The sequence below is a fragment of the Salmo salar genome, chromosome 13, assembly GCF_965601325.2.
Source record: "Salmo salar chromosome 13, fSalSal1, whole genome shotgun sequence".
Lineage (NCBI taxonomy): Eukaryota > Metazoa > Chordata > Actinopteri > Salmoniformes > Salmonidae > Salmo > Salmo salar.
In genome coordinates, this window is record NC_138303.1 from 98936667 (window position 1) to 98949939 (window position 13273).

The 13273-nt window shown below is 42.6% G+C and overlaps 2 protein-coding genes across 2 annotated transcripts in view; both read right to left on the reverse strand.

Annotated features, from left to right (window-relative positions):
* LOC106568332 (uncharacterized) overlaps positions 1-2059 on the reverse strand; it is a 57185-nt gene extending 55126 nt beyond the window's left edge. Inside the window, exon 1 of the mRNA XM_014138588.3 lies at positions 231-2059. Coding sequence (XP_013994063.2) covers positions 231-289 — 59 coding nt within the window. The 5' untranslated portion in view covers positions 290-2059. The remainder of the gene's footprint in view (positions 1-230) is intronic.
* Positions 2060-2300: 241 nt separating this feature from the next.
* The window catches only part of mat2al (methionine adenosyltransferase II, alpha-like), a 35644-nt gene continuing 24671 nt past the window's right edge, over positions 2301-13273 (reverse strand). The window contains 6 exon segments of the mRNA NM_001165295.2: positions 2301-2546; positions 2787-2920; positions 3061-3243; positions 3569-3787; positions 4820-4963; positions 9976-10088. Coding sequence (NP_001158767.1) covers positions 2444-2546; positions 2787-2920; positions 3061-3243; positions 3569-3787; positions 4820-4963; positions 9976-10088 — 896 coding nt within the window. The 3' untranslated portion in view covers positions 2301-2443.

Below are 13273 nucleotides of genomic sequence, written 5' to 3' on the forward strand. Positions count from 1 at the left end.
GTATGTATTTTGTTTATTTCACTTTTGTTTATTATCTATTTCACTTGCTTTGGCATTGTAAACATACGTTTCCCATGCCAATAAAGCCCTTAAATTGAATTGATTATGATGCGGTGTTGATGTTGTTCACTCCCCTCCCACCATCACGCCCACTACTTATATATAACAATAGGCATGCATTCACAGAAGCAGAAAGCAGTGAATACATCTTAGCCTACAAATATTATTACCTTTTCTGGACGGGTTTCTTCCTCTTCTTCGCTGCATAGATCCCCTCATTCCCCAACATAGTTATTTTTAATAAAAAAAAAAAAAAAAAAAAAAAAAAGAAACCTAGTTTAAGTTTTCCTCCCCCGAATAACCACGACCTTCAAAAAAATCATACGCATAACAAGCATGAATAACAGTTCCAAATGCGAACAGAGAAGTTAGCATGCTTGCTGCTGTCCAAAGAGACCCTTGCTATCTGCTCTGCTATTCTGAGGTCGATAAAACGTTGGTCGGAACGTGGGGTCCGAGGTCCTACAAAGTCACGAAAACTCCACTTGAGTCCAGTCCCAAACCACGTTTATCACTACCCTCGTTCATCGAAATGCAATGTGAAAGTTGTCCCTCCTGTTCCTCAAAGTAAACTCGACCTGATACGTAAGAAGTCTTCTTTCCTGCAATAGGTTTCAACCAATCGAAATCACTGTTACATAGAGCGCTCTGTGTCACACCGAATATTATTGGTGTACATTTACTAACATTGGGGGGATTCTATTCATGCCCCGGGTGAACTGGGTGTTGATTGCATACCATGAAAACTAGTTTTAAAATATATGTATTTTTCCTGCATGCTGTAATGTTTACAATATGAACGAGTGGCGCAGATTACCGTTCGATTTGATCGATCAGGGCACGCCTCCCTCACCGGCTCCCCATGTCACGTTCATGGCAATAGCCCCGTTCAGGTTAATAGAACTCCCTCATTACCATATTTCATAAGCAACAGAAAGAGACAACTTCAAAGAATTCTGAAACAGTCTAACCGAATCGGATGTTTGACATGTTTCGACAAAGTATCAAACTATGCAATATCTCATCAAACAGGGAACTTTTACCTAACAGTTCCGCGTCTAGTTTAAAAAAAGATATATATTATTTGTATACTGTTTGACATTTTTACTGCATTGTTATGAGCGAGTAACAAGCTTTTCGCAATATCTGCTATAACACCTGCTAAACCGTAGGCGCCCATATTAACGCCTCGATCACACCGAAACCAGGTATTTGATGTATTTTATAGCATTCCACCTATTCCGCTCCAGTCATTACCACCAGCCCATTTTCCCCAATTAAGGTGCCACCAACCTCCTGTGGTGCATACGTTGGATTTATCAAACAAAACACTATGTGTAAACAGCTTGACAGAAATAGTAGCAGAAGGTGAATGTTACATTTTTGTTGCACACATTGATGCTGCATACCATTACGCAAAATGGTATGCAGCATCATATGGACATTCATCTTCTGCTACCATTTCTGTCAAGCTGTCTAGCATACGTTCGATAAATACAACGTATGCACCACACAGAACGCACTGCAACTGCCTCTGCAACGCAATGCTGACGCAACGTTCCATTGGAAATGAATAAACACTATCGGTGTGATCGAGGTGTAAGAGGCGAAGCAGAGGGATTACTGTGCCCAAAATCTGTCTCCTCCAGCACGTGGTGTTTTGTCCGTTTTTTTTCTCAGCTCACCAAGCAAGTACTTTTTGTATGGAGGTCAGGGCGCGTCAGTGTCGAATTGGGTTAAAAAAATGTAAAGGCTTATTTTCTATATTGGGCTTATTTGATAGAATAGAAGGTGCGTAATGCTGCGGTTGTTACCAGTGTACTGATATAAGTAGGAAACGTGACATCCCTGAAAAAACACTATATATTGGAGTTGTGCCTGTTCTTTACAAGCATATCTGCCCCCTCATTGGCTAGAATGGTCCCATCTGACCTTGCCTGCTCCCGACTCGATTGCCTTCCATTTTTTAAGACATTTATTTTCATTGTTAGAGTGGCCACTTGAGCATCTGGTCAATATAATGGATAATCTGTGACAAGACCAATACACTTTGATTTGATACTTTTTTCTCTCCCTCCCTGATGCCGTTGCGTAATCAACAGATTACTACTTCCCTCTAGTGGTAATGGTGAATATTGCGCCTTTCACTTTTCTGGAGGCCATTACAAACCTTACATATATTACACAACCAAGTGTCACACAGTGTTGCTGAAACGTCCATTTATATTTTCAGTAGGATAAAAGATAGAATTTTGTCCATGATTCACAGTTGACAATTACATGTTCAATCATAAAGAGAAAGGATTTACACTTTTTATCTGATAGTGTTATTTTTCAGTCAGATTTACATAAAACACCCAGGTGATAAGAGTGGTTGTTTCCATCAGAACTGCAGTGGCTTGGGCTTCTCCCAGGGGAACTCGTCCCGGCCGAAGTGTCCATAGCAGGCAGTGGACTGGTAGATAGGCCGCTTCAGACCCAGCTCTCTGGAGAAGAGGGAACATGTTAACACATCAGAATGTGCCATAAATTAGCCTGCTGCATAAGATTCTCCACCTCTCCTTGGCATAATCGTTGTGATTCCCAAATGCCCCAACTTGACCCAAAGCAGAAGCAGCTCATCAGCAAGATCAATATGTCAAATAGCTTAGTATCTCAATTTGATAAAAAGCCACAACACAGTATTGTTAGACCTCTAGATTACAAGAGGGTGATATTGTACTTACTTGACAATGACCCCAGGCCTGAGGTCAAAGTTGTTGTTGACGATCTGCAGCAGTTCATCCTCCTGCCTGGTAGAGGTTCCATAGTGGAACACAGAGATGGACAGAGGGTGAGCCACACCGATGGCATACGAAACCTGGGACAGCAGATTCACACCCCCAAAAAAGATGAACAAGGTTTTAAAAAAGTCACACACTATTCTTCTTATTCTTATTACTATACTGCCAGATATTGAATGCATCATTTTAGTACATACTTTTAAGGATTTTGACTGACCTGAACCAAGGCTCTGCGGCAGAGCTTGGCTTTCACCAGAGACTTGGCCACCCAGCGGGCTGCATAGGCCCCAGAGCGGTCCACTTTAGAGTAGTCCTTTCCAGAGAAGGCCCCTCCACCATGCCCTCCCCACCCTCCATAGGTGTCCACTATGATCTTACGACCTGTCAGTCCTGCATCACTCTGTCCAGAAGAGTACAAAAACAAAACATAAAATACCCACATATCTAATTGCCTGGGAGATGATTCATACATTGTAAAACCAGCACTCCTGCAAGGCAACACCTTATAACACTATATATATCCTTGAATTGATAAGAATCTATAAACAAAAGAAGTTACAGTATGTGTACATAGACAACTTAGCATCTCCACATGTATAAACGTTTACAAGCATTTAAACCATGTATAAGGCATTTGATTTGGTTAGCGAATTTATTTTTATTTTATTTAACTAGGCAAGTTGGTTAGGGAATAATGGTGTATTATTTGAAAGCCCCGTTCTTACCTGAGGTCCGCCCAGGAGGAACTTCCCACTTGGCAGCAGGTGGTAGATGGTCTTGTCGTCTAGGTAATGGGCAGGGATGACCTTCCGGACCACGCTGTCCATCAGGCTACGGCGTATCTCTTCCAGACTGACATCAGGGCTGTGCTGCACAGAGATGACCACTGTATGGACACGCACCGGCTCCATGGCCCCACTGTTATCACGGTACTCCACTGTAACCTTGGAGACAGAGGGACAGTTCAGAGGTCAGCGTTTGGTCATCACTGACAAGAGGACAAGACAGTTATCTGAAGAAATAGTTTTGAAGTTGTATGCAAAAATATTATGCAAAAAATATTCAAAAACATTTATTGATTTATGTTTAGTTGTATTAGTACAGCGGTTCCCAAACTAGGGGTCACAACTGATATGAAATAGCTAGGCCTGCTACGCTATGAACCACACACTATTGCAGAGACATCGATTTCACCGGCCACAATTGATTTGATGAAAACAATGTGTGGGGAGGCAGAGGCACAGAAACTCACATCAATACCTTTGTCAGACAACACTGTGAAACTAACAATTGATGCTATAGCTGGCAATCAGGAGGAAAATGACTGAACCTAGCCTATTTGAGAAACTGAACAAACTGAATACAAGCCAAATACAAAAAAAAATTGATAGATGAGTGACCGAATCAACAAAATCTGTTTGACTGTGATCCTGGCTCAGTTGACATGCTGGTAAGTGAAATCAAACAGCTGAGGGAGCTGTCATGTGACCAAATGCTGCAGACAACGCATTCACCAGTCATTTTGGAGGAGTTTTGGTTCCTGACTCAAAAGGGAATACTGTGCCATCTCCCTTCAAGCATTAAAAAAAACTCATGGTACGCTGATTCAGTGCTATCCTCTGCAATAAAAACAAATATCAATCCAAGTTGGATGTGATAGGAGAGATGAGGTACGCACTGTCGACCACGCCCCCTCACTTTGAGAAGCTCCGACACAACATGCATCAAGCCACACCCACCTCATTAGTGGTGGTGAGATAAGAGACATTATGTCAGACCCCTCTATTAGTATTTCATCAGATCTGAAACTCATTTCAAACCAATTTAATCTTGGGGATAAATATGCATCACCTCCATCTGTCTTCAATACACTTGTATTTCTGTCGTTACATGATTTGTGCAGGATTGGGGACATTCACTAACTAGGTTCTACGTCACTCAATCTGACAGACTGGCCTCGTCACTAGAGGGCTCACCTGAGTTTTAGAGTCCGGTCTGATCCAAGGACACTCCCCATTGGCAGACAGCTCCTTCATCTTGTGGTTGAGTTTGTGGGCCAGTAGGATGGTGAGAGGCATACACTCCTCTGTCTCATCTGTAGCATAGCCAAACATCAGGCCCTGGCAGGACCACAGGCTAGATCATTAGACATTCACTTAAGCCAAGGCAGTGTGTGCATGCACGTGTGTGTAAATCCCCCCCCCCCCCCCCCCCTCTCTCTGCGGATGACTTTGTCAACCATTTTGAAAAGAAGGTTGACGACATCCGATCCTTGTTTGTTAAGTCAAACGACACCGCTGGTCCTGCTCACATTGCCCTACCCTATATGCTTTGACCTCTTTCTCCCCTCTCTCTCCAGATGAAATCGCAACTTGTGACGGCCGGCCGCCCAACAACCTGCCCGCTTGACCCTATCCCGTCCTCTCTTCTCCAGACCATTTCCGGAGACCTTCTCCCTTACCTCACCTCGCTCATCAACTCATCCTTGACCGCTGGCTACGTCCCTTCCGTCTTCAAGAGAGCGAGAGTTGCACCCCTTCTCAAAAAACCTACACTCGATCCCTCCGATGTCAACAACTACAGACCAGTATACCTTCTTTCTTTTCTCTCCAAAACTCTTGAGCGTGCCGTCCTTGGCCAGCTCTCCTGCTATCTCTCTCAGAATCACCTTCCTGATCCAAATCAGTCAGGTTTCAAGACTGGTCATTCAACTGAGACTGCTCTTCTCTGTGTCACGGAGGCTCTCCGCACTGCTAAAGCTAACTCTCTCTCCTCTGCTCTCATCCTTCTAGACCTATCTGCTGCCTTTGATACTGTGAACCATCAGATCCTCCACTCCACACTCTCCGAGTTGGGCATCTCCGGCGCGGCTCACTCTTGGATTGCGTCCTACCTGACAGGTCGCTCCTACCAGGTGGCGTGGCGAGAATCCGTCTCCGCACCACGTGCTCTCACCACTGGTGTCCCCCAGGGCTCAGTTCTAGACCCTCTCCTATTCTCTCTATAAACCAAGTCACTTGGCTCTGTCATATCCTCACATGGTCTCTCCTATCATTGCTACGCAGACGACACACAATTAATCTTCTCCTTTCCCCCTTCAGGTGGCGAATCGCATCTCTGCATGTCTGGCAGACATATCAGTGTGGATGACGGATCACCACCTCAAGCTGAACCTCGGCAAGACGGAGCTGCTCTTCCTCCCGGGGAAGGACTGCCCTTTCCATGATCTCGCCATCACGGTTGACAAGTCCATTGTGTCCTCCTCCCAGAGTGCTAAGAGCCTTGGCGTGACCCTGGACAACACCCTGTCGTTTTCCGCTAACATCAAGACGGTGACCCGATCCTGTAGGTTCATGCTCTACAACATTCACAGAGTACGACCCTGCCTCACACAGGAAGCGGCGCAGGCCCTAATCCAGGCACTTGTCATCTGGATTACTGCAACTCGCTGTTGGCGGGGCTCCCTGCCTGTGCCATTAAACCCCTACAACTCATCCAGAACGCTGCAGCCCGTCTGGTGTTCAACCTTCCCAAGTTCTCTCACGTCACCCCGCTCCTCCGCACACTCCACTGGCTTCCAGTTGAAGCTCGCATTTGCTACAAGACCATGGTGCTTGCCTACAGAGCTGTGAGGGGAACGGCACCTCCGTACCTTCAGGCTCTGATCAGTCCCTACACCCAAAGAAGGGCACTGCGTTCATCCACCTCTGGCCTGCTTGCCTCCCTACCTCTGTGGAAGCACAGTTCCCTCTCAGCCCAGTCAAAACTGTTCGCTGCTCTGGCACCCCAATGGTGGAACAAGCTCCCTCACGACGCCAGGACAGCGGAGTCAATCACCACCTTCCAGAGACACCTGAAACCCCACCTCTTTAAGGAATACCTGGGATAGGATTAAGTAATCCTTCTAACCCTCCCCCCCAAAAAATATATAGATGTACTATTGTAAAGTGGTTGTTCCACTGGATATCATAAGGTGAATGCACCAATTTGTAAGTCGCTCTGGATAAGAGCATCTGCTAAATGACGTAAATGTAAATGTAAATGGCTTGTTCTGCGAAATGAGTGCATTTTGTATCCCTTTGATATTTAAAGTACGATTTGTGCACCAATATAGAATTTTAAGTCCGGTTATTTTAAATGAAGTATCCTTTTAATTTAATTACATTTTTCATTTCACCTTCATTTAACCAGGTAGGCCAGTTGAGAACAAGTTCTCATTTACAACTGTGACCTGGCCAAGATAAAGCACAGCAATGCGACAAAAAACAACAGAGTTACACGTGGAATAAACAAAAGTACAGTCAATAACGCAATAGAAAAATCTAGATAAACTGTGTGCAAATGGAGTAAGGAGGTAAGGCAATGAATAGGCCAACAGTAGCGAAGTAATTACAATTTAGCAAATTAACACTGGAGTGATATATGTGCAGATGATGACGTGCAAGTAGAAATACTGGTGTGCAAAAGAGCAACAAAAAAAGTAAATAAAAACAATTTGGGGATGAGGTAGATAGTTGGATGGGGTATTTACAGATGGGCTGTGTACAGCTGCAGCGATCGGTAAGCTGCTCAGATAGCTGATGCTTAAAGTTAGTGAGGGAGATATAAGTCTCCAACTTCAGTGATTTTTGCAATTCGTTCCAGTCATTGGCAGCAGAGAACTGGAAGGAAAGGTGGCCAAAGGAGGTGTTGGCTTTTGGGATGACCAGTGAGATATACTTGCTTGAGCGTGTGCTACGGGTGGGTGTTGTTATGGTGACCAGTGAGCTGAGATAAAGAGAAGCTTTACCTAGCAAAGACGTATAGATGACATGGAGACAGTAGGTCTGGCAACGAATATGTAGCGAGGGCCAGCCAACGAGAGCATACAGGTCGCAGTGGTGGGTAGTATATGGGGCTTTGGTGACAAAACGGATGGCACTGTGATAGACTGCATCCAGTTTGCTGAGTAGTGTTGGAGGCTATTTTGTAAATGACTTCCCAAAGTCGAGGATGGGTACAATAGTCAGTTTTATGAAGGTATGTTTGGCAGCGTGAGTGAAGGAGGCTTTGTTGCAAAATAGGAAGCTGATTCTAGATTTCATTTTGGATTGGAGATGCTTAATATGAGTCTGGAAGGAGAATTTACAGTCTAGCAGACACCTAGGTATTTGTAGTTGTCCACACATTCTAAGTCAGAACCGTCCAGAGTAGTTATGCTAGTCGGGCGGGTGGGTGCGAGCAGCGATCGGTTGAAGAGCATGCATTTAGTTTTACTAGCATTTAAGAGCAGTTAGAGGCCACAGAAGGAGTGTTGTATGGCATTGAAGCTCGTTTGGAGATTTGTTAACACAGTGTCCAAAGAAGGGCCAGAAGTATACAAAATGGTGTCGTCTGCGTAGAGATGGATCAAGGAATCACCAGCAGCAAGAGCGACATCATTGATATATACAGAGAAAAGAGTCGGCCCGAGAATTTAACCCTGTGGTACCCCATAGAGACTGCCAGAGGTCCAGACAACAGGCCCTCCGATTTGACACACTGAACTATATCTGAGAAGTAGTTGGTGAACCAGGCAAGGCAGTCATTTGAGAAACCAAGGCTGTTGAGTCTGCCGATAAGAGTGTGGTGATTGACAGAGTCGAAAGCCTTGGCCAGGTCGATGAAGACGGCTGCACAGTACTGTCTTTTATCGATGGCAGTTATGATATCGTTTAGTACCTTGAGCGTGGCTGAGGTGCACCCGTGACCAGCTCGGAAACCGGATTGCACAGCGGAGAAGGTACGGTGGGATTCGAAATGGTCAGTGATCTGGTTGTTAACTTGGCTTTCGAAGACTTTAGAAAGGCAGGGCAGGATGGATATAGGTCTGTAACAGTTTGGGTCTAGAGTGTCACAACCCTTTGAAGAGGGGGATGACCGTGGTAGCTTTCCAATCTTTAGGAATCTCAGACGGTACGAAAGAGAGGTTGAACAGACTAGTAATAGGGGTTGCAACAATGGCGGCGGATAATTAAAAAAAGAGAGGGTCCAGATTGTCTAGCCCAGCTGATTTGTACGGGTCCAGGTTTTGCAGCTCTTTCAGAACATCTTCTATTAATACCACATGGTATGAATAAAGACTTGTAAAATTGCCAAAATTCAGCATTTTGACATGCCCCTTGGTACACCCTCTGACTTCTAAGATTTTAACCCACATAACCAAGATTTCGCTGATTTCGCATCATTGTAAAGCTCTAGTAATCTTGCTGCTTTGAGAAAGTCATTTCTGAATATTATTTATTCTATGTGATTAGTAATTCACATACATTTGTCCCTCATTTTAAGGTCAACCCTGTTACGTGAACTGAACTCTCATTTTAATAAGGTGAAACTATTCCTTTTTTCTAAAGAAACACTGAACATCTAATAGTCAAATCAGAGTAAAAGTAGGTGAGCTGGTTCTACTCTTTTATGACGTTTTCTGGTGTTTTGTGGTGGAAAACTGAGTGGGTCGGGAGAGAATAACATGTTAACCCTGTTACCCATAGATAGACTAGAATGTTTTTAACAAAAACATTTTGGGGGTGAAGCTTGCATTCAGCTGCCACACCCTGTTGCACACATAAAGCTGCCATTCGGAGGATGACGTTTATTGTCACGAGTCTTGTCCTGGAGGCAGAACTGAGCAAATTGGATAGGCCAGCTGCAAAGTCAAAATTGGGTGTATTGTAAAAATGTAATATATATATATATATATATATATATATATTATTATTTTTTTTAAACTTTTTTAGTCTTAATTTAAGGTTAGGCATTAGGGTGAGCAGTAGGGTTCATGTTGGGTGCCAGTTAGTGACCACTCTGCAGAGTTGCCAGATTCATGATGAAAAAAACGATCTTCCTTCCATTCCCCGTCACAAGGGTATTTTTGTCCGATTTAAGACAAAATCAACCCTCTTACATTCAACTATGTTACATTATTTGGCACTCAATAGGCACTTACTATAGTATTTCTTTTATTTAACCTCGAGATGGGAAAACTAGTTTTTTTTATGAAGTTGAAAATGCGTCTCTATGACAATGTTAAAATTTGTTGAAATCAAACATTTTATTTTACAAAGTTACATTTCTCAAAAGGCGCTGAATTGGTGGAACTGTAATTTACGTGTACCTGATCTCCGGCTCCGATGTCATCCTGATCCTTGCCTTCAAACACACATACTGATATCTCCTCTGCCTGGGGCTCTAGGGCCACCAGCACGTTACACGTCTTGTAGTCAAACCCTGTACAAACAGATAGTTACAGTGCCTTCAGAAAGTATTCATACCCCTTGACTTATTCCACATTGTTATGTTACAGCCTGAAATTGACTAAATGTTTTTTTTTTTAATCCTACCTCTCACACAGTTACACACAATACAAAGTGATAACATGTTTGCAAATGCAAATGCATTGAAAATTAAAAACAGAAATATCTCATTTAGTGTCTTCGGAAAGTATTCAGACCCCTTGACTTTTTCAAACTTTAAGTTACAGCCTTATTCTAAAATAGATTAAATTAAGTAAAAGATCCTCAGCAATCTACACACAATACCCCATAATGACAAAGCAAAAATGTTTAAATAATATTTTAGCGAATTTCAAAAAAATAAAACACAGAAATACCTTATTTACATAAGTATTCAGACCCTTTTCTATGAGACTCAAAATTACGCTCAGGTGCATCCTGTTTCCATTGATCATCCTTGAGATGTTTCTACAACTTAATTGGAGTCCACCTTTGGTAAATTCAATTGATTGGGCATGATTTGGAAAGGCACACACCTGTCTATATAAAATCTTCCAGATGACAGTACACGTCAGAGCAAAAACCAAGCCATGAGGTCAAAGTAATTGTCCATAGAGCTCCGAAAACAGATTGTGCAGAGGCACAGATCTGGGGAAGGGTACCAAAACATGTCTGAGGCATTGAAGGTCCCCAAGAGCACAGTGGTATCCATCATTCTTAAATGGAAGAAGTTTGGAACCACCAAGACTCTTCCTAGAGCTGGCCGCCCGGCCAAACTGAGCAATCGGAGAAGGGCCTTGGTCAGGGAGGTGAACAAGAACCCGATGGTCACTCTGACAGAGAATTCCTCTGTGGAGATGGGAGAACCTTCCGAAAGGACAACCATCTCTGCAGCACTCCACCAATCAGGCTTTTATGGTAGAGTAGCCAGACGGAAGCCTCTCCTCAGTAAAAGGCACATGAAACAAAGATAAAATGACAAAGAATGATAGTAAAAAGGCAAACTCAGCTCCATTCATTGAATCAGATGGCTCATTCATCACAAAACCAACTGATATTGTAACTACTTTAATTATTTTTTTTCATTGGCAAAATTAGCAAACTTAGGCATGCCATGCCAGCAACAAACGATGACACTACACATCCAAGTAGAGATCTCTCTCCCTCTCACCAAATTATGAAAGACAAGCATTGCAATTTTGCATTCCATAAAGTGAATGTGGAAGAGGTGAGAAAATTATTGGTGTCTATCAACAATGACAAGCCACTGGGGTCTGACAACTTGAATAGAAAATTACTGAGGCTAATAGCAGACAATATTGCCACTCCTATTTGATATATTTTCAATTTAAGCCTACTAGAATGTGTGTGCCCCGGGCCTGGAGGGAAGCAAAGTCATTCCGCTACCCAATAATAGTAAAGCCCCCTTTACTGGCTAAAATAGCCGACCAATCAGCCTGTTACCAACCCTTAGTAAACTTTTGGAAACAATTGCGTTTAAAAATGTATATTTTTCAGTGAACAAATTGACAAACTTTCACCATGCTTATAGAGGACATTCAACAAGCACAGCACTGATGATTGGCTTAGAGAAAATGATGATAAAATTGTGGGGGCTGTTTTGTTAGACTTCAGTGTGGCTTCTGACATTATTGGTCATAGTCTGCTGGAAAAACTTGTGTGTTATGGCTTTACACCCCCTGCTATATTGTGGATAAAGAGTTACCAGTCTAACAGAACACAGAGGGTGTTCTTTAATGGAAGCCTTTCCAACATAATCCAAGTAGAATCAGGAATTCCCCAGGGCAGCTGTCTAGGCCCATTACTTTTTTCAATCTTTACTAATGACATGGCACTGGCTTTCAGTAAACTACTGTTCAGTCGTGTGGTCAGGTGCCACAAAAAAGGACTTAGGAAAGTTGCAATTGGCTCAGAACAGGGCAGCACAACTGGCCCTTGGATGTACACAGAGAGCTAATGTTAATAATATGCATGTCAATCTCTCCTGGCTCAAAGTGGAGGAGAATTTGACTTCACCAAATCCAAAACAGACTATGGGAGGTGCACAGTACTGCATAGAGCCATGAATACATGGAACTCCATTTCACATCAAGTAACTGATGCAAGCAGTAAAATTTGATTTAACAAAATATAAAAATATACCTTATGGACAGTGGTGGAAAAAGTACCCAACTGTCAAACTTGAGTAAAAGTAAAGATACCTTAATAGAAAATGACTCAAGTAAAAGTAAAAGTCCAGTAAAATTATACTTGAGTAAAAGTCTAAAAGTATTTGGTTTCAAATATACTTAAGTATCAAAAGTATGAATCATTTCAAATTCCTTATATTAAGCAAACCAGTCGTTTTTTTTAATTTACGGACAGCCACGGGCACACCAACATTCAGACATTTACAAACAAAGCACGTGTGTTTAGTGAGTCTGCCAGATCAGAGGCAGTAGGGATGACCAGGGATGTTCTCTTGATAAGTGCGTGAATTGGACTATTTTCCTGTCCTGCTAAGCATTCAAAATGTAACGAGTACTTTAGGGTGTCAAGGAAACTGTATGGAGTAAAAAGTACAATATTTTCTTAAGGAATGTAGTGAAGTAAAAGTAAAAGTAGTCAAACATAAATAGTAAAGTCTAGATACTCCAAAAAACAACTTAAGTAGTACTTTAAAGTATTTTTACACCACTGCTTATAGAACAGCGTGGACTATGAAGCAACACAAATATAGGCACATAGGCATGCATTTACACACACACAATAACATGGATTTAGTACTGTAGATATGTGGTAGTGGTGGAGTTGGGGCCTGGGGGCACACAGTGTTTTGTGGAATCTGTGAATGTATTGTTATGTTTTTAAAATGACATCAGTTTTTTCCTGTCACAGCCATTAAAATCTAACTGTGTTAAAGTCACCATTGGTCTCATGGTGAAATCCCTGAGCGGTTTCCTTTCTCTCCGGCAACTTAGTTAGGAAGTACGCCTGTATCTTTGTAGTGAGTAGGTGTATTGATACACCATCCAAAGTGTAATTAATAACTTCACCATGCTCAAATGGATATTTAATGTCTGCTTTTTGTATTGTCACCCATCTACCAATAGGTGCCCTACTTTGCAAGTCATTGAAAAACCTCCCTGGTCTTTGTGGTTGAATCTGTGTTTGAAATTC